Below are 22,181 nucleotides of genomic sequence, written 5' to 3'. Positions count from 1 at the left end.
ATAGGTAAATGAAGATAGTGAAGTAAATAATTTCATAACCCCAGATAAACATGATCCCTAGTTATGAAATACATTGATAGATTGGGTGCAAAATTCAGATCCATAGTGCTTTTTTTTTGAGAACTTAGAGGTTCAAAATGGCACCCGTGGCCCAGGCGCATATGTCTGAATGCCATTTTGGTGAGGGTGCCAGCACTTATGCAGTGAGCCTCCAATGGAAATATGCAGACAAAACTGTCTAGCCACAAGTGTAGTTGCGGCGAAACCACTTTAGAAACATTTACTAATTTTAGTAGAAAACATCTTAATATACTCGCGCAATCCAGGTCAATGTGCATCACATGTTTACATTTGTTTAATAACATCCATCACCATAGAACCATAGAAAAGTTATAGCACAGAAGGAGGCCATTTGGCCCATCTTGAACATGCCAGCCCAAGGACACCCAGGTGCCCTTTCTGATCCCACCTTCCTGCACCTGGCCCATAGCCCTGCAGTTTACAGCACTTTAGGTGCAGATCCAGTTACTTTTTAAAAGAGTTTAAAGTTTCTGCCTCTACCACCAACTTGTGTAGCAAATTCCAGACACCCATTACCCTCTGCGTAAAAAAGTTCTTCCTCATGTCCCCCCTACACCTTCTGCCACTTATCTTGAATCTATGTCCCCTGGTTCTAGAATTCTCCATCAAGGAAAACAATTTTATCCTGTCCACTCTATCTATTCCCCTGATAATTTTGTACACCTCAGTCAAGTCACCTCTCAGCCTTCTTTGTTCTAAGGAAAATAACCCCAACCCATCCAATCTCTCCTTGTAGCTACACTTTTCTAACCCTGGCAACAATCTTGTCAAACCTCCTCTGCACTCTCTCCAGAGCTATTACGTCCTTCCTGTAATGTGGTGACCAGAACTGCACACAATACTCCAGTTGTGGCTTCAACAGTGTTTTAATAAATTCCAACATTATATCCTTACTTTTATATTCTATACCTCTGCCAATGAAGGAGAGCATTCCATATGCCTTCTTTACAACCTTGTCTATTTGAACTGCTGCTTTCAGTGACTTGTGTACTTATACGCTAAGATCTCTCACTTCATTTACCCCTCTTAGTATATTCCCATTTATTTTGTAATCCCTGTAACTGTTTGACCTCCCTAAATGTATGACCTCACACTTCTCTATGTGTGGTAACCAAGGAAATAAAAGGGCAGGGTTTTCCCCTTGTTGGGCAGGCAGGCTTGGGAGCAGCCGTGAAACAGTCCGCCGCCCGAGATCAGGCACCGACTGCGATTTCATGATGGCTGGCCAATTAATGGTGAGTCAGTGTGAAACACACGCTGAGAGCCTCAGAGCTGCCAGGGTGGGCGTGGGAGGAGCACGAGCACTGAAGTTTGCTCAGTGAAAGCTCCCTGAAGGCACAGAGCTGCCTCAGGGAATTGAAGATTTTGAAAATGAAAAATGAGGAATCTACAATTAATATAAACATGTCCCCACATGTGACTCAGTCAGATGAAGAGGGACGTGTTAAAAATCAATTTAAAAAAATGCTGTTGCTTTTTTATTTACTGTTGGAAACCTCATCTTGCTTGTGGATGATGTTTTGCAAAAAATGCAAAGGCTGCCTGGCCTATTCGCCCACCTGCTAAATGTAAGGTTGGACGGGCAGCAAAATGTTCTACTTTCTTACCTGCTTAGGGGACTTAGTAGGCCTCTTAATTGTTGGCAGGCGCGCTGCTGACTCTTGCGCATGCCTGCCAACCGAAATATTGTGCGAGTGCATGATGTCATCGGGATGCTCCCCCGAAGTCATCGCGCGCTATTTCACGCTTGGGCATGTCGGGCGTGCCCGCACGCCGAGCTGAAAATCCTGGCCAAAGCGTTCACAATATTAAAGAAAGCTTGCACATTCTGCTTATTTGTCTTACAATTTTGCTAAAAAGTGCACAAAATATAAAAGGACATATGAAAAAAAAACATGCAAGTGTGAGTATTGTGATCACATGCCTAACAACTATGTCTGTTACTCATTAGTTATTTACTAATCAGAAATGCAATCAGTCAATAATCATAATTGCAATGCAAAAATGCAATTTCCAACTAGCCACGTGGCTTGTGGCTTATCCTGAGCCTAAGGATCAAAATCCAGTTCAGATAAATCTCATTTAGTGAGACTATATGCCATTTTGAGATCTAATCATTTAGAACTACAAATATGATGATGTCACAATAAAAAGACACAAAAGAACTCACTCACCTACACACTTTATTTTCACATCTCTTTGCAAACTTTATAAGGGACCTTCCATGTGAAGACAAGCTATGCAAACAAATGAAAAGATGAAACAAACATATCCATGTTAAAAAGACTCTACTACGAAATTGGATGTAAGAGTTGCTATAACAGCTGACCTCAGACAGGCACAGCCTAAACCCTAACAGAATTTGAAACAAGTTTAGTATCTGATCATTCAATCACCTGCCCATTCCCTTTATTGTACAGAGTGCTGATGGACTAAATTACTGCCATTATGTGGATTTCTAATGGAATGAGCCAGACTTTCCTACCCTCTGGTCCTTTAAACAATTCTTGATTATCACAATAGTCTCACCCAGTTATGTGGCTTAGAAATCCAAGGCTCACCATATGGTTAATCCAGTGCCATGTTACTGTGAGACAGCAGTGATTTTACATTATATAGGCTCTCCAATATTTGCTGAATGCCCTATTCATTGTGTATTCATTGGAATTTCTAAACCAATTTTAATTGCAGTTCCTATGCAATCTTTCATGGCAAATTAACTGCGTCTTCTTGAAGATCCATCAACCCTAATGCATGGGAAGATCAGTCAATTTTGACCACATGGCCTTTGAAGAGTAGCTCAGAAGAGCCAAGCAATAGAACAGGAAATGCCAAGAATGTGCTGCAGGTTGATCAGTACCTGACAAAAGGAACATTTCTGGGGAGACCTCTCCTCACAATTCAGTTATAAATGAAGGACCTCAGTGCTAAACCATAAGTTGTCTTTTCCCTTTGCAAATACTAACTGACCTGTTGGCTATTTTCAGCAATTTCCAATCTCACTCTACACATTTACATTGTCCAATTGTGTTCTCTAGTACTGGGCTCATTGTCCAAGTTAAACAGTTTGTTTACTTAATCCATACATTTCATGATTTTGATGATCCATATTAAGTTTCTCCTCAAGCATTTTCCTTAGAGGAAACTGAGTTCAGTCACTTGAAGGTTTCTTCATAATTTAGTGAGCAGGAAAGAGGAGCCAGGACTGTTTCTGGGTCCTGAACCTGCCCCCTCACCACCCCCCACCCCCAGGCAGAAATAGTCACTTGGGATTTTGACTAGGGCACCTCCTTAACTGGCATGGAGACAGGTTCCCTATCCAATTAAGGGTGCCAGGTGGGCTCTCGATTAAGCTGGAGGGTCAGAGGGTAAATTTGCTGTACATGCCACTATAATTTGTTCTCACCTATAGACCAATGCCCTGCAGGTACATCCCAGCACTCACTTTGTCTGATGCTTTTGGAGGATTAACAATCATATCCAATTCCTGTTCCTTCTTGGCTTTCACTAATGGGCCGTTAAGGAAGCACTTGACTGTGCTCCTGTCAGGCATCTCTGTGCAAAATAGGGCCCTTTTATGTTGCCATTTTAATAGGACATGTATCCTGTGAAGCTGGGTTTACCCAATGTCAGAGTTCCATTGGCCTAATTAAATAGCGCCCTTTTATACTAGACAGATATTTATTGTTACCTGTTCCTATGCACATCAACTGACATTTGCTGACAATGAAAGCCACCTGTCAGGTTTATGCCAATCTACATATTTATGCTTTTCTACATGATGTATGTTTATAGACATATAAAAATGACAGGCAGGAATGTTGGCCCAATCAGACTCTCTCACATTCATGATGCCTAGACATGACATCCGACATCCCAGAAGCTATTTTGTAATCAACTGTAGAGATCTCATGAGCAAACCATATTTGTAGCAGATCTGAATCGTTCAAATGTATTGCCAGGTCCTAAAAGGACATTTTTATCTGTTGCAGGGAGCACAGCCTCCAGAGAAAATTAAAGGAATGATTACTGTGTGCTTACCTCACTTCAACCTCCACCACACTGCTGCAAGTATTGAGAGATTCCACCAGGTACAGAGCAGCAGCAGGTGAGATTCTGTTGTTGCTAACACTATGGAGCCGAAAAGACATAAAACACAGGTTTCAGCAAAATTAAGCAGTCTTACTCTGTAGGCTATAAATAACAAGGAAGGAAAGCTGATACTTTATACAGCTAATCCAATTTCTTTCATCAAGTATGTTGAAAACAAACTGTAAAAATACACAGATGGGGTGGAATTTTAAGCTCCTGTCATGATGGGGGCTGCAAAATGTGGCGAGCCATTCAAAATTCCATTGACATCAGTGGGACCATAAAATCCCGCTGGCATAAAATTCTGCCCTTTGGCCAGAATTTTCCTGTAGGCGAGTTGGGGGAGGGGCCCGCTCACTGAAGCAGGATGACGTTGGAGGAACCCCCGACATCATCCGGTCCATTTATATATTGAGGAAGGCGGGCGGACAGCGAAATCAGCTGTACCCCCACCGACCTATCAATGGCCAATTGAGGCCATTGACAGAATAATTAAGATGATTGAAGGCTCCACCTGTCCAACCTTAAGGCTGGCGGGCAGGCCAGGAGCCCCAGTGGGCTTCTGATAATACATGAAACCTCATCCACCGGTGGGATGAGGTTTTATGTCCGTTTTTAAAAACTTTAATAAAGTTTCTGTGCTTCTTATTAACATGTCCCATCTCATATGACAATGTCACATGAGGGGGATCTGTTAATAATTTTTTTATTTTTCTATTTTTAAAGCTTTTTAGACTGTCAGTAATCTCCCTGAGACAGAACTTTGCCTCAGGGAGCTGTGCGCTCTTTCACACGCATGCGCGAAAGAGCACACTTTGACAGTTGGGGGAGTCGCCCCCACCCCCCTCATAGCGCTTCCCGTTGGGCGGCCCACTGGACGGGCCTTAATTGGCCAGCCCACTCAAAATGGCGATGGGCCCTGCTTCGGCGGCGGGGTCGGCTGTCCGCCTGCCGCTGAACCGGTGGGGCCCGCCCACCCATCAAGAGCAAAATTCTGCCCTTTGTTTCCATAGGGAAGGCCCAAATTATATTATGTCTGTAGTTCTAGAAGTAATAATTTGCAGCACTCATTAATGACAGTTGTAGCACTTGCTAAGTAGGATCCATTTGCTGACCATTTCCATTATGCTTGTTGGAATGGTCAGGGAGGAAACACTTGGGTATATTTTTATTTTCCCTCTGGTGTAAAACTGACATTGCAGATTGCCTGCCCTACATTCATTTCCATTAATTACAGGGTCTACAGTGGGTAGCATCTACAGTGGATAGTGTCCACAGCGGGGTGGGCCTACCAGAGGGCTGGGCCTATGACAGTAGTATTTACAGCAGGAAGGGTCGACAAAGGGAGGGAAGGCTGGGCTGATGGAGGGAAGGTTGGGATGACAGAGGGTGGGCTGTGACAATGGATGGTGGGCTGGGATGATGGAGGGAGGGCTGGGACAACGGAGGGACGGCTGCGATGACGGAGGGTGGGCCGGGATGACAGAGGGTGGGCTGGGACAACGGGGGGGTGCTGGGACGACAGAGGGTGGGCTGGGACGATGGAAGAAGGGCTGGGATGACAGAGGGTGGGCTGGGACGACGGGGGGTGCTGGGACGACAGAGGGTGGGCTGGGATGACAGAGGGTGGGCTGGGACGATGGAAGAAGGGCTGGGATGACAGAGGGTGGGCTGGGATGACAGAGGGTGGGCTGGGACGATGGAAGAAGGGCTGGGATGACAGAGGGTGGGCTGGGATGACAGAGGGTGGGCTGGGATGACAGAGGGTAGGCTGGGACGACGGGGGGTTGCTGGGATGACAGAGGGTGGGCTGGGATGATGGAGGGTGGGCTGGGACGATGGAAGAAGGGCTGGGATGACAGAGGGTGGGCTGGGACAATGGGGGGGTGCTGGGACGACAGAGGGTGGGCTGGGACGACGGGGGGGTGCTGGGACGACAGAGGGTGGGCTGGGATGATGGAGGGTGGGCTGGGACGATGGAAGAAGGGCTGGGATGACAGAGGGTGGGCTGGGATGACAGAGGGTAGGCTGGGACGACGGAGGGTGGGCTGGGACGATGGAAGAAGGGCTGGGATGACAGAGGGTGGGCTGTGCCCACAAAGGTCTGGGACCACGGTGTGCAGCATCTACAGACAGCAGCGCCAACAGGGTATGCCAGCTACAGTGGAGAGCCGACCTACTTTGCCAGTTTTATGGGCAGAACAGGGGGAAATTTAGGAGGTGCACTTCCAATCGGTGCCCCCAATCGGGGGCGCGCCACCATTTAAGGCCCACCCAACATGACGTCCGCACAGAAGCACTATCCGCTCCCTGTGCGGGAGAGGGAGGGGATTCCCTGAGCCGAAAGTGTGCTCTTTCATGCATGCACGTGAAAGAGCGCGCTCATCTCCCTGAGGCTAAGTGCTGCCTCAAGGAGATTGGCTCCTTTCTGAAAAAATTTTAAGAATAGAAGATATAAATTTCCCTGACATGTCTCCTCATGTGACACTATCACATGAGTTGAGACATGTCCATCACTTTCATAGACAATTTTACTAAAAATTTAAAAACCTACATAAAACCTCATCCTGCCCATGGATGCTTTCTCTAATGCCCGCCAGGCCCCGACATTGGTGAGCATCATCGCGGGCAGTGTCGCCGTGGGCAGCATCATCACGGGCAGCATCGCCGTGGGCAGCGTCGCCGTGGGCAACGTCGTCGTGGGCAGCGTTGTCGTGGGCAGCGTTGTCGTGGGCAGCGTCGCCACAGGCAAGACGCTTGCCAGTGTCGGGGCCTGAAAATCCTGGCCAGTTTTCAGTGATCATTGTTCTCTTACATTGCAATAGCTGTAATGTCAATAGCTGTAATTTCAATTTCACTCCAGTTATGTAACTGCCATCAAACTTGAAGGTGGAAAAGGAAAATGGTTTAATCCTTTGTTGAAATACGCTCTAATTTTGAGATTCTATTGTTTTCAGCATAATAAAGGCAGATACTCACTCAATTAGTTTTAAAACATGCAGCTTTGGTAAGAAATCCCGCAGACACTGCAACTCTTCATCTCCAAGTAAATTGCATGACAGGCTGAAGAATGATCAATAAAACTGACTTTACTTCACATGGGAGGACAACATAAATCACATCAGCATTTGGTAAGGCTATTTATAATACTCCCTTAAAGTATGACGTCCTGGGGAGATTGAGATCAAACTTTTACATTCAATACTGGCAGTTTGCCTGTTTACACCCGAGCATCAAACAAACAGCTATTCTGCTCTCTGCACCATTTAAATTGGACACACAACCTTCAGGTTATGCAAAGAATGTTGACAATTGTGTCTTGTAAGCCAGTTAATGAGCACCCACTCCCCAAAGTGGTATCTAGGTATATAAACAGACGTTAACTGGGGTAACTAAACTGTGCCAGTCTAACATTGTGCTTCAGTTAATCAGACATAGCTTTGGTGAACAATGTACTTACTCTAGCTCAGTCAGGTCCTTGCAACATTCGAGAATCCCGAATAGTTTTTCCACACTCCTTTTGCCCAGGTTACACTCCTTCAGACTTTGAAAACAAGAGATAATGTTCATTTTTCAGCCTAGTGAATTAAATCATCGCCCGATGGAACAAGACAAAGGATTACCTGAGAATCCGTGAGCAAGGAGGTTTTGTTTTTTTCCCATTATCTTCAAGTCTGCAAAAAAAGGAGGAGCATTAACAGCGGAACAAATGAACTCACACAAGCGGGGTGATTACTAATACTGCAACAATGGGCTGAACTTCCCCGCCCCCGTCGGAGGGGTTGTGTGGGAGCAGGTGGGAGCGAGCATGAACCCACGAAGTCTGTGTGCCGCCATTTTACGTGGGCGAGCCAATTAAGGCCCGCCCAGCATGACACTTGCCCGGAAGCACTGAGCACTCCCTATGCGGGAGGTGGGGGGGGAGGAGGATTTCTCTGAGTCGGGACTGCGCTCTTTCACATGCAGAGGTGCCTCAGGGAGACCAGTTTAAGACTTTTAAATTTAAATAATAAAGGAAAAAAAAACTTTTAAAACATGTCACATGAATTTTTAAAATCTTTTTAACTGAATTTTAAAATACTTCATGAAGCTTCATCCCGCCCATGGATGAGCTTTCATGAAAAACGTGAAGGCCACCAGGGCTCTTTGCCTGCCCGCCAACCTTAAGATTGGATGAGCAGCTCATTTAGCGGTCTTAAATAGTTTTGAACAGGCCTTAATAGGTTGCGCGCCCGCCAAAATGAAACTTTAAATGACAAACGGTGAATTTGGACGCCCGCCCAACATCACCGCGCGTCATTTTATGTGTCAGCGAGTGGGGCCTGCCTCCGCTCGCCGACCAGAAAATGCTGCCCAATGTGATCTCACCCTACAAAACACTGAGGGTCAGAAATTCAGAAGAGGTAACAGCAAGTTCTCCACCACCAGCATATTTTTAATATCCACTCTGGCCCTATGCTGCTGTGGGAAAACAAATGGCAAAATATTTACACTGGTTGGACCATATCTTTACCTGGTCTGCACTATATTCTATCATCAATTTTCACCCTGATTGCAGTGGAAATGTCTGCAAAGCAGAGGACATATGGGAGACCATTGCTTTTAAAAACTAATACTTTTAACAGTATTGCTGCCAACTCTGATAGCTTAACTCTGAAAAAAACATGGCCCCAGCCATCCTTCAGGCCCCGTCATGATGTGACATGCTGCGGGAGGTTCGGCGGCCCTGCCAAAAGCCCATTGACTTTTGGTGGGACCGGACAATCCCAGCAGCAATGTAAATTCTCACCTTTAGATACCACAGAAAAATAAATAGTCCTGTGTGATGGCATGGAATTGTGTCAGCTTACAGGTAATGCAGATGCAATGCAAAACAGGAATATGACACAACGACAAAAACTTGTATTTATATAGCTCCTTTAACATAATGGAACACTCTAAGGTGCTTATAAAACAAAGTATGACACCAAAGGACATGTGAGATATTGGGTCAGGTGACCAAAATCTTGGATAAAGGTAGGTTTTTTAAAAAGTGTCTTAAATGGTGAAAATGACAGAGGCAGAGAAGCGTAGGGAGGGAATTCCAGAACTTGGGGCCTAAGCAACTGAAGGAATAGGAAAATATTAAGAAGATATTACCTGTAAGCTTTCTTCATCAGGCTTATTGAGGCTCTCCCACTCGCTCTGTAACAGAAAACAAGCTAACACGTTAAGATTTTGCTCCTCTCTGTTATACTGTGGAGAGTCTGTAGGGCTTTGTAGCTTGGCTAGGGAGGGGAGGGGTTGGATTATTAAGAAGGACACTCATGTTTCATTATAAACTTTCTGGCCCTGAAAGCCCACAGGATTTAGACTAATCTCCCCTGTTCTGAGCTGTATCCCTAGAGTTTCCATCAGTCTACTGCTGGAGTTACTATGGGAGACCGCCAGTAACACAACAGAATTCCTGGGCTATTCTTTTTAAGGCCCCTTACACAGACCCAACAAAGAGTGACCAGAGAAGATCTTGTCGCTGGCTTGTACTCAGTGGTATGAGGGGAAAAAGGCTTGGCAAACCTCTTTATTGAAAACTTTGGCTCATCACAAAGGTTTTTTACTCCATCAGAAGTATTTCTGACTGCTTGGTCAGTTAGGGGCTAGTACAAAAGTAAACTTACTGCTTTCTTTGTATTGGTTCAAGGTCTAAACAAAGCATTGTGTTTTTGCTCCTTTGGGTTATGTGCCTGACTGAGGTTGACACTGTATTATGAAGGAGCACCTGTGATCTTGCAAGTGATTGTCATTGTTGCAGAAAAGATACAGAAGAATAGGGAAGAGGTTTAGCTCAGCAAAGAGACTGGCATCACTGCAAGTGCCATCTTTTGAATCAAACACTAAAAACTGTGGTCTGGCCTATTCCTATAGCTCAGGTAAATGTTAAATGCCCCATGACGCTCAATTGAAAGGAAAGCAGGGAACTCCCAAGTGTTCTGATGAACAATTATCCTTCAACTTCACCTCTAAAAAGGGTAACTGCTCATTTGTCTCATTTCTTCTTGTGTTCAGGGCACATAACTCCTACCCAGGTAGGACTAGGTAACAGCAGCACTTCAAACAATCTCATCATACTCAAAGCGACATGCAATGGTTCTGAAAGCCAATATCTTCCTTCATGATGGGGGCCTGATCAGAAGTGCATCAGGACAGGGCTTTCTCTCAGTGATGTGACCCTGCTCTGACCTTGACAAATTTCCCAGAGACAGACTGATGAAAATATTCATGGTGGTGCTGTTGCTGCTGAAGGTTTTTTTTAAAGAATACACTTTAACTCCCCTTAATTTTCCTGTACCATTCTTCTTTTCTTTTTCCATGCCTAGTGGTGCATGAGGCAGACAAAGCAGGTGCTTATGTCTCCATGGCTAATTTTCCCTGGAGCCGGTTGTCAGCCTATCACCAGAGAACATAGCTTGTGGGGTGCCACTCTGCATCAAACATGGCTGACCAGGAGACCCTCCTGCTCTTACTGCCTCCCAGAAAATTCTGGAAGTGTTGACAGGTACTGGAAAGCGGATGAAGTTGTTTCATGACTCAGTTTCCACTCCTCTTTGTCCTGAAGCTCCCCCAATATTTCAACACAAGATCTCGCTGCACTTACCTCACTTCTACTTCCAGAACATTTTCACAGATGTTCAGAGAATTAGCCAGCAAAAGGATAGCGTCTGGTGAAATAATGTTATCTGTAATGCTGCGAGGTGGAAGGGGTGGAGAAAGGCAAAAATCAACAATTGAATTTTTCTGGTGTGAACATAAAGCACGTTAGTTGGTAAAAGAGACAGGCTACCCTTCTACATGCTACCTTGCCATCTTCAACTGGCTAAGAAAATCTCAAAATGTTTCAGTCTGAGAAAGGTAGTTTTCAGCCAAGTATTTTGCCAACAGTGCTGCCATGTTATAGTATACAGCTGTGCTGTACGGTATAGATATCACAGCAAAGATAATGGACAGAGTTTTGCTCATGGATGGCGGGTGGGCCCCACCGGCTCAGCAGCGGGGGGTGGGGGAGTGATTCCCTAGCTGTCAAAGTGCACTCTTTCACGCATGCATGTGAAAGAGTGCACTGCTCTCTGAGGCAAAGTCCTGTCTCAGGGAGATTAGTGACAGGTAAGAAAAGTCAAAAAATAGAAAAATTAAAAAATTATTACCATGTCCCCCTCATGTGACAATGTCACACAAGATGGGACATGTTAATAAAAATGACCAACTTTATTAGACTTTTTAAAAACGGACATGAAACCTCATCCACTGGCGGTATTATCAGAAGCCCACTGGGGCTCCTGACGTCATCCCGCGTTATTTTCCCGTTGGTGAGCGGGCCCCGCCCCCTAATTGCCGACGGGAAAATTCAGGCCAACAAATACAAACACCTGCAACAAAATATCACAGAGCTGTATCAGTCCATTTCCCCATTAACACACATTAAAGGGCAGATTCAAGTCCTTCCTTCCTCTTTCACCTTTTCCCATGTTGCTTGGAATCACCACAATGTTGGTTAATCACATCAACTGTCATTCTTGTTTAGGTTTGGCAGGACGTTTTACAGACAGATGCCATTCCTGCCTCTAACCCTCCCCATTTATCCAGGCTGGGGACAAGCACCAATACATGCTGGCTTGTCTACATCAGTGGCTGGGCACTTTCATTGCCAACAAGTCCTGGAGTAGGACTTGAACACAGGGCCTTCTCGCTCAGAGGCAAGCGAGTTACCCACTGAACCACTCCAGTAAAATGCAGATTCAAATGACCCACTGAAACTCAACATGTAAAACAATGCTTGCATTACTTTATGGAGGAGCAGTGTGGGTCCTCAATTGGAAAGTCTCCAACTAACTCTATTTGTAATAAAGCTACTCCTCCATAGCACTGTTCTTGCCATATTAGGAGATTTAACCAACACTACAGAGTGCAAGTTCATAAATTACAGGGAGCACAGAATTCCCAGGCTCTCAGCAGTCTAAATGTAATATGTTTATAATAATAAATCACAGTTTAGAAGAGGTATTGAATGGATTACTTCAAAATCTTCAAGTCATGTAGGTCTGGTAGATGATTCAGTAGTTCTGCAATAACCTCATCACTCAGTGCGTTATTTGACAAGCTGCAAATGGAAAGAGTACAGGTCAAACTTCATAAGTACTATACGCGAGGTGTTCCTCAATCAATTCTTAAAAGGTATTTACAAGTCTGAATGCATCATGATACAGGAGTTTAAATGGGGCAAGTTAACTTTCACAGAAACCATAGAGAAACAGCATCAATGGTCACTTCTACTTGTCCACTCTGTTTCTCAAATTTTTTGTTAAAGTTAAACTGGCAAATTGGAGGACTCCCACTGAAATTCCAGACAATTGACTCCGAGAATGTAACAAGTTAGGTGTTGTTCATACTCACCAATTATTTTGCTTTCAGAATGTACAGATGCCTGTTTAGGCTGCTGATATACTACATCTACCGGTTTTACAGACACAGTTTATGATAGATACCAGAACACCAAAGGAATACTGTGGGCAGCATACTCCTCTGCTCAGTTCTATGAGGCTCCTTGCATGGACATTTACCATGTGCAGAGAGCTTTATTTCTCAACCAGTAAGTTTTTGATATTTTGATAGCACAGCTGGAAGACCAATATACTCCTAACGTTGAAAACAATTCTGCAGCAAGTTTATAAATGCCCAGTTCTCCAAATGACTGCCTAATATCTTAAATAATGAAATACGCCTAGTGCAAAGCCAATTACTGGAGGAAATTTAGTTCCATGAGCAACACTGCATTCCAGGAATAAGGTCATGAGTCTAGTTCTTAAGTGATGTTGTAGAATATGCACTGATATTTTCTCCCCATGCCTTCCCAAAGGGTTCAGTCACACTGGCAGACTGTTACTACTGGGAAGAGGCGAGAGATGGTGGGAGTTGGTGGGGGGGGTGGGGGGGGCGGCGGGGTGGAGGGGGGCGTGTGGGGTGCGGGGGTCTTCAATCTTCAGGTACCTCATCCAGGTGCCCTTTGACCCTGTCAGCATTGTGTTCCAAAGGAAGGTTTTAAAATTGTGTTTCCTAGCCAATCTGTTAGGCCAAGCATTTTTGCAAGATTTTTCAAATTCACCTTCTGATACAAGTCACTATTATCAGTTAGCCTCAATGTGCTCCATCTCAGATTGCTTATTCATTTTCCCAAATATAACACTTCATCAATGAACTAGAGCTGAAATACTAACTGCAGCTGTCAAATTGTTTGCAAAGAAGTGTTTGACCTTGGGTCGCTTCATCCAATGGCTTTTCTATAGCCTACTTATCATCACCATCTTGTACTCACTCAAACTCTGTAAGTCCAGAACACTGTTCAAGTATCAAGCAAAGATTTCTCATGGTTTCCCCATCCATTTCACATTCTTCAAGTCTGTAACACAAAGTCCCAAATGTCATTGAAGGATGAAGCATTAAAGAACTATGGCACACATGAAAGACTCTAAACCTCTAGAGCCATTGACAAGTATTTGTAGATCTGATTTAAATTAGTAATTTCTAATATTCTTAAAATGCCTCAAAAAGATCTTACACCTGCAATTAAATGCCATTTTTTCTAACAATATATTCATACCTAAATTTCTTTGGCACACATAAATCCTTATATCCATACTTAGTTCCAAATGACAAGATTTCTGATGGCTCTTCGAATTCTTGTTCCTGTTGAAATCTAAAAGTTGAAACAAAATAAATAATCTGGCAATTCCTCCATGTATTTTCAGGTGGATAAACATAAAGTGATGTGAAGTGGAACAGGAAACATACAAGATGGATACCCAGAGGATGGATGAAAAAAGTAAGACATTTGGATCATTTGATTATTGACCATTCATTACAAATATCCAGTCAACGTGATGTCCACTTAAGGACCTTGTCCCTTCACTGCGAACGTTTAACCGGTGGTAAGAGGCCCATGCCAAGCAGCCAGCCCAGCAAGTTCTTTCTGCCCCTGAGGGGCGGGCAACCTGTGGCCGTGGGGCAGCCTGCCTCTAGTGCATTAAATGGCTGCGGGGCCACCATTCCTGTCCTGCGTTGACCCCACCCCTGAGTTTTTAATTAGGGCACAGTGACCATGGCGCCCTGTATAATTCAGCCCATTGTGACTGAGGACAAACTATCAGATTGGATTTAATGGTTCCTACAGAAGAGTCCATACGCTCAAGCTGTTTAATAGTTAAAGAAACAGCACCCAGTTAATGTGACCTTCTGAGAGTATAATAAAACAGCAATAACAAGGTGTATTTATACAAAGCAGCTTTAACGTAACAAAATGTCTAAAGGTGCTTCATGTGAGCGTTATAAAGCAAAATCTGATACCTAGCTACAGAAGGACGTATTAGTACAGATGAAGCTTGGTCGAAAAGAGGTAGATTTGAAAGAAGATCTTGAAAGAGGAAAGAGGTAGGGAGGCAGGGAGGGAACTCCAAAGCTCAGGGCCTTCACAGCTGAAGGCATAGCTACCAATGGAGGAGCAATTAATTTATGATATAAGAAAAATGCTGCACAGAGTTTTAAATTCCTTGTTAAGTTGTAGTGGGCATCCTGGAGTGTTAATGACAAATGTTTAATGAGCAAACCTTTATTAGAGTATAAATCCTCCAGCAATTTGTAGTGAAGAAAATATTCCCCTTTGGTTCGCTGTTAGCCTCGCAAAACTGGCAAACTCTCCCCATGAGTTTCAAGAAATTGCAGCATTTGCACATTAATTCCAAATTAAACTCACGGCAGAGAGTTGGGGCTTGTACTTAACAGTGTAAAGACCTTCTTAATGGCAAGATTTATGTTTCCATAATGTTCTTCAGCCTCTGCAGCCCAAAAAGGGACAATTTTAAACATTCCTACAGGTAGTAAATTATTCTTACAGATATTTAAAATGTTAAATTTAGATGTTATGTCATTTTACTTTTCCTTTCTGTATTTTTTCTCACTCCTTCTTAATTTAAACTTTCTTTCAGTTCATTTTTCTTTCGATATATGATGTGACTGTAATTCACTTGATTTTGATCCCTGTCATTCTCCTGTCCAATTCTCAATCATTAAATCTCATTGGTTAAGGAGATACACTGCTGGCCAAGTCACTAACCAAGGTCCTAGACACCCCGTTCTAGTGAATCTGAGCCATTGGTTTGTTCACAATACAACTGAAGAGAACCCTCATCTTTCCCATTTATAATCCTTCCAAAGTGACTATAATACTAATTATAAAAAGCTGTTTGTTGAATCAAACAGAATGCAAAATGGCTGTTGCAGTCACCCACATAGCATGTATAGCGAAGTGCTGTGAGTTGTTTGACAGATGTGATGAGACACTATTTTTGAAAGTACTGTCAATTCAAAGTATAGTGGAATTACCTGTATTTTTCATGGAACTTGATTAATCCTTTTCCACTCTTCCCCAAACTAAAAGAGAAATGAATAGATGAAGTTTCTTAAACATCAAATGAAAGCAGCAATAAAGTATGTTATTCCAAACTTTTCCTCTTCCAAGTTACAACAATTCTGACTTGGACACAGATCCCAGTTTCTTCACTATCACTGAGTCAAAAATCCTCAAACTCTCTACCTACTGGAACTTCCCACCTAACAGCACTATGGAAGTACCTTCACCCCAAGGACTGCAATCATTCAAGACTCGCTATCACCTTCTCCAGAGCAACTAGGGATGATCAATAAATAAAAATTGAAATGAAAGCATCTGATTGCACACTGCTTGTGATCTAGGCATTATGTGTTTTAAAGTGGCAGTGTGCCCAACACCACCATTTGGACAAGAATGTGATCAAAGCTGATACTAACAGTTTTAAGTGGGCAAACAGATTTTATTGGTGCACTGAAGTGCTTCTGCTGATCTGGGCATGCAGTTAACTTGGTAGTGGGGACTTCACTGCAGCTGCCCAGAGGTATAAACTGGCCCAGCATTACCATAATCATTAATCTTTTTCTAAATCTCTGAAGTAGCACAATGCTATCTGTGTATACACAGCAAACAGTATATCATCATAGAGATATTCAAGGCTGAAAACTGCTTTAGAGCTCCTCCCCCATCCTCTGCTCCATTATGAGAAAATTATCCCCTGAAACTTCTTTACATTGTGTGGGTATGACGGTAAACTTCATTTGTTCTGATGACAAAACAAAGGGAGTGTTTTGTATATTAACATTTGTTTTTTTTTTAAACAGCTTGTGGAGCTGCTTGAAAAGGAAAGTACATTTATCTCCTTAGGAGAGGCGGTGGTGTAGTGATATTGTCACTGGACTAGTAATCCAGAGACCCAGGGTAATGGTCTGATGACCACGAAACAATTGTCGATTATCGTAAAAACCCATCTGATTCACTAATGCCCTTTAGGGAAATAAATCTGTTGTCCTTACCTGGTCTGGCCTACATGTGATTCCAGACCCACAGCAAAGTGGTTGACTCTTAAAATGCCCTTTGAATAAAGGCAATTAGGGATGGGCAATAAATACTGGCCTAGCCTACTATGCCCACATCCCATGAACGAATTAAAAAAAAAAGTTTTTAATTCAAATGGGGGTTTTCCTCAATCAGCCAGGCTAACTTTGCTGGAAAGCCAGTTTATGCATCTGTCCACAAATATTACAACTGTCAATCAGGAGGAACCCTTCCCAACTCCACCTCACTCCACCACCCGTGACCTCCAACACCCACACCCTTCCAACCTTCCCCATCCCCAATGTCTGTCAATTTCCCTGGCACTTTAAATTTACCCACTTTATAGCAGCAAGTTCTATAACAATGGAGGCGTGGCTTTCTTGAATACACTAGAGCTAGACTTGGCAGTGGCCTGCAAGGAGTATTTCGATGAGGGCCCCAAGCAGCTCCGGCGTATGGAAGTGTCAATGTAATTTTCAAGACCAGATAGGTAGGTATTTTTTTCTTCTAATTCCTGTGGGTCTGCACTTTCCAATGCTAGTTGAAGGTTACGACCCAATGTCTCCCCATGTTCTTCCTATCAAAATGAATCACCTCACACTTCTCTGCATTGAACTTCATCTGCCACCTATCTGCATACTCCACCGTAGATATACAGCCTTTGATTTTATGAATGACACCTTCAGAGTGCTCCCTGACACTCCCACCATCAGCTGCATGGAGGGCAGGGCGCATTCTGATAATGTTATTCATAAAATCAAAGGCTGTATACTTATAAAATGAGAGCAGGGATGCCATGTGCGGAAGGAGATTTCAATTTATATTTAAAATCTGGTAGTGGCTATTTACTTCATACTCTGACAATGGATTGCAGGTGTGCTCTGGTCAGGAATGGAGTTAAGTGGTTAAGTACAGGGTGAAGGTTGTGTGAAACAAGACCGGTCTCAGCTTCTTGGATTTTAGAATTATCATCAGAAAGAAGGCATTCTTTTTCTCTATGGGTTAAACGTGATGAAATGAAGTCTACGGTAGAGCAGATTATACACGCTCTATGGAAGGAATGGGACAAATGGCTTTCTCTCTCTCAGTGGTTCTTTTTGTTTCTAAATATCTTTAAGCTTTCTTGGAGCTCCCCTTTGAGAACATCTTCCTCCCACATGGCAATTTTAGCTTCACGGTTGGACAATGGACGAGCATCCTAATGTACACCGGCTTTAAAGTTAGAAAATACAGATTTTTTTCTTGAGTGAATTGTAGTTGCATTGAAAAAAAAATCATTAATCTCCCAATTAACATTTTCAACTTACCTTATTGTCACCTCAGTTATGTCTTTGAACCTGTTCAGACATCCAGCCAAGCAAAGGACTCCAGCCAATGAGCTGAAATTATTGCTGATGCTGCAGTGAAGACAAAAAGTTACTTTGGACTGTGTTCATGGCTTGTTGTAGAGACAGCTGCTATGGTTATCATTTTAAAAATGATATTAAAAATCTGTCCAGGCATATTTTAACAGAGTTTTTAAAACTGACATCAATTCATCCCAAGAAGGTCAAAATCTTGAACTAACATCTAAATAATAATTGCCAAGCAACAACACTATCTTTTTCTGTTCTCCCCCCTTTCTTTAATCAAAGGCCTCACTATGACCTGCAGCCAATTGTTAGTACTGCCATTTGTTTTGTAGCCACTATCTGGTGGTAATATCAGCTTCCCTTGGGTAGCAGTTAGCTTCTTGGTAGCCCTTGCAATGCAGCTTGTCTCAGAGGGTTACCTTGCTAATTAAATATTTAGCCTCCCAATGTCCAGGGATTGCAGGGAAGGTCATTGGAGCCATACAGCTGGCAGGGAAATAGACAAGTCAGAAATTATGCTTATTCTACCAATGTTATTTTACTTTTCGTGACTCAGTCCAGAAGGCAAGCTGGCTGAAGGGAGATCGCCAAACGTGCATGGTGAGGGAAAATCATTACAGAAGCCCAGATTCAATCCACCACTCAGCATTGCGCTCTGTGCTTCCAGGTTATCTCAATCTGTGATCATAGTGAATGGAGATAAACCCTTTGGGTCTGTGTTACAAAATAATATGGAGATAAATTTCTTCCTTGATGAACCATTGCTAACCGGAGTTCATTTCACAACCCTCATTGTTGCTGCAGTTAAGCAAACTCCACAAACTATGCATCGTACATTAATCACTGATTTGTGGTATCTTTGATGCTTCCTGCCCCAGATCTATGCTGTGACAGGGGGGGGATCTTCAAATGTATCACACGAAGTACTCTCAAAACATATAGATATAACAACACAAAATACAACTAGGCAGTAAAACCACCCTTGGCCTTTACATTTGTGCCAGCAAAATCGATAGAACCTAACTCATAATATGTTTAGATTTTAACTGTGGTTCAGTTCACTTATTTTATGAAAAATGTCACCTAGGCGGCCGAATAAAATGCCACTGAATATAAGTAGCAGTTTACATTCTGTCCTGCATGGACATCAATTGGGTTTTCACATGAACTTACTTTATTTGTTTTGAAACATGCAGCTTTGGTAGCAGCTCAACCAACTTTTTGATTCCCATTTCTCCGAGGGAGTTATTCGATAAGCTGTAAAGAGAAATGAGTTATGAGTAAAGAATCATAGAATCTTGGAATTGTACTGCACAGAAGGAGGCCCTTTGATCACAGTCTGTGCTGGCTCTCCCAAAGAGAAATCCAGTTAATCTCACTCCCCAGCTCTTTTCACGTGGCCCTGCAAATAGTTTCCCCCGTGAATATTTATCTAATTCCCTTTCTAAAAGTTACTATTGAATATGTGTCCACAACCATATCAGCCAACGCATTCCAAATACTAACAACTCATTCTCTAAAATTATTTTCCTCATGTTACCTCTGGTGCTTTCACCAAAAACTTTAAATCTATATCCTCTTGTTATCAACCCTTCAACCATTGGAAGCTGTTTCTTTTTATTCATTCTATCTAAACTCTTCGTAATTTTAAACGCCCCTATCAAATTTCCTCTTAACCTTCTCTGCTCTAAGAACAACAAATCAGCTTCCACAATCCATCCATGTCTGTAACCTCTCATGCCTGGCACCAATCTAGTAAATCTCCTCTACTCTCGTTCACCTCCTTCTTACAGAATGCTGCCCAGAATTGGACCAATTCTCCAGCTGGGGCTGGAGAATATAGGCTTAAAATAACTTCCTAGCTTTTGTACTGTATTCCTCCATTTATAAAGCTCAGGATTCCAAATGCATTATTAACTGCTTTGTTACTCTGTCCTAGCACCCTCATAAGTCTGTGGTCCAACACTCTCAGGTCTCTCTGTTTTTGCACCCCCTTTAAAATTGTACCATTCAGTGTGCATTATTCCTACCAAAATATATCACCTTATGCTTATCCACAGTGAATTTCATCTGCCTTGTGCCCACCCACCCCACCAAGCTGTCTTTGTCCTCTTGAAGTCTATTACTAACTTCCTCACTGTTTACTACACTTCCAAGTTTCCTGTCACGTGCAAATTTCAAAATTGTGCCCTGCACCCACAAGTGTGCACCATTAATCTACTGCAGAAACAGCAGCGGCCTTAATACTGATCATTGGCGACCTCCACTATATAGAACCATAGCAAAATTACAGTGCAGGAAGAGGCCATTCAGCCCATCGTGTCTGTACCAGCCAGAAAAAGATGAAAAAGAAACTAGCCACTCATTTTAATCCCACTTGCCAGCACCTGGTCTGTAGCCTTGCTGGTTACAGCACTTCAGATGAAGATCCAAGTACCTTTTAAATGAGTTGATTGTTTCAGCCTCGACCACCAATTTAGGCAGTGAATTCCAGACACCCACCACCTTCTGCGTGAAAAAGTTTTTCTCATGCCCCCTCTAATCCTTCTATCAATCATCTTGAATCTATGCTCCCCCCCACCCCCCGTGATAATTGACTCCTCAGCTAGGGGAAACTAGGCTTTACCATCTACCCTATCTAGGCTCCTCATAATCTTGTACACCTCAATTAGGTCACCCCTCAGCCTCCTCTGTTCTAAGGAAAACAACCCTAGCCTACCCAATCTTTCCTCGTAGCTGCAATTTTCAAGCCCTGGCAGCATTCTTTGTACTCTCCCCAAACCAATTATGTCCTTCCTGTAATGTGGTGACCAGAACTGTACACAAAATTCCAGCTGTGGCCTAACCAGCATTTTATACTATCACTTAGAAAGGCACAGGTTGATGAGGGACAGTCAGCATGGTTTTGTTAGGGGAAGGTCGTGTCTTATTAAGTTAATAGAATGTTTTGAGGAAGTAAGAAGGAGGATTGATGAGGGTAGTGTAGTGGATGTTGTCGACATGGATTTGAGTAAGGTATTTGACAAGGTCCCACATGGCAGACTGGTTATTTGGTTACAGGTATCCCATGGGATACAAGGGAAAGTGACAAGTTAGATCCACATTACGTCCCTACTTTTGTATTCAATACCTCGTCCAATAAAGGAAAGCATTCCATATGCTTTCTTTACCACCTTATCTACCTGTCCTGCTACCCTCAGGGACCTCTGGACATGCATTCCAAAGTCTCTAACTTCCTCAACTCCTCTCAATATCCTGCTGTTTATTGAGTATTACCTTGCTTTGTTTACCCTCCCCAAATTCAGGGTCGAATTCCATTTGCCACTTTTCTGCCCACTCAATCAATTCATTGATATCATTCTGGAGACAATAGATATCCTTTTCACTATCAACTATACGGCCAATTTTTGTGACATCTGCAAATTTCCCAATCATTCCCCCCCACATTTATGTCCAAATCATTAATATATACAACAAACAGTAAGGGCCCCAACACTGAGCCCTGTGGAATACCACTGGAAATCATTATTTGTTGGCCATTACCTTTTGTTTCCTGTTCCTGAACCAATTTTGGATCTAACTTGCCACCTTTCCTTGTATCCCATGGGATACCAGTAACCAGATAACCAGTCTGCCATGTGGGACCTTGTCAAATACCTTACTCAAATCTATGTTGTAATTAAATCCGGTGTTAGTCACAAGTAATGAGTTCGGTCAGAAAGGACCCAGGTAAGAACCGTACTGCTGACGACAACTATACCCTGATTGTCTTACCCAGAGATAGCCAGTAGTGACAAACTCGAGTGGGGGACCAGAGGGATCCTTAACATGGCATTTAGCTGACAAAATAAGAAATTATAGGCAAATGATAAAGAACAATTGGGACCCATTTGACTCACCCACTGATCAGAGAAAATGGTGGGATAATCAGAAAAAAGAAAAAGATGACAAAGCATGGATCCTAATGTTAAGACAACATGTAGGGTTAAGTAAGAAGGTAAATAGAATGTTGGCCAACAAATCCCAAAATGAAGAGCTAGTACAGGCAAAAAAAATCTCATGTCAGTTTCGCCAGCTTTAACACAGGCACCAGGAGCTCTACAATACGCAGATAATGTAGATTGGAACGAGCTGGCGGAACAGACAGCAGGATATGAGGAACAACGGGAAGCGGGTTGGGAATCACCACCCCCATATCCCGTGGC

General features: G+C 43.1%; 1 protein-coding gene across 10 annotated transcripts in view; it reads right to left on the bottom strand.

Moving 5' to 3' along the window:
* Positions 1–22,181, bottom strand: part of nlrc5 (NLR family, CARD domain containing 5) — a 211,434-nt gene that overhangs the window by 66,528 nt on the left and 122,725 nt on the right. For all 10 annotated transcript variants that reach the window (XM_041191229.1, XM_041191236.1, XM_041191233.1 and 7 more), the window contains 13 exons: positions 19,150–19,233; positions 17,932–18,021; positions 15,583–15,630; positions 13,805–13,900; positions 13,520–13,603; positions 12,224–12,307; positions 10,808–10,897; positions 9,313–9,357; positions 7,797–7,847; positions 7,634–7,717; positions 7,153–7,236; positions 4,123–4,212; positions 2,256–2,318 (listed from right to left, as the gene is read on the bottom strand). In XM_041191229.1, the coding sequence (XP_041047163.1) occupies positions 2,256–2,318; positions 4,123–4,212; positions 7,153–7,236; positions 7,634–7,717; positions 7,797–7,847; positions 9,313–9,357; positions 10,808–10,897; positions 12,224–12,307; positions 13,520–13,603; positions 13,805–13,900; positions 15,583–15,630; positions 17,932–18,021; positions 19,150–19,233 (993 nt within the window). The remainder of the gene's footprint in view (positions 1–2,255; positions 2,319–4,122; positions 4,213–7,152; positions 7,237–7,633; positions 7,718–7,796; positions 7,848–9,312; positions 9,358–10,807; positions 10,898–12,223; positions 12,308–13,519; positions 13,604–13,804; positions 13,901–15,582; positions 15,631–17,931; positions 18,022–19,149; positions 19,234–22,181) is intronic.

Source organism: Carcharodon carcharias, chromosome 7 (genome assembly GCF_017639515.1).
Source record: "Carcharodon carcharias isolate sCarCar2 chromosome 7, sCarCar2.pri, whole genome shotgun sequence".
In the NCBI taxonomy this organism is placed as follows: Eukaryota; Metazoa; Chordata; class Chondrichthyes; order Lamniformes; family Lamnidae; genus Carcharodon; species Carcharodon carcharias.
Note: the sequence above shows the minus strand (reverse complement) of the source record. Positions and strands in the feature narration are given on the sequence as shown.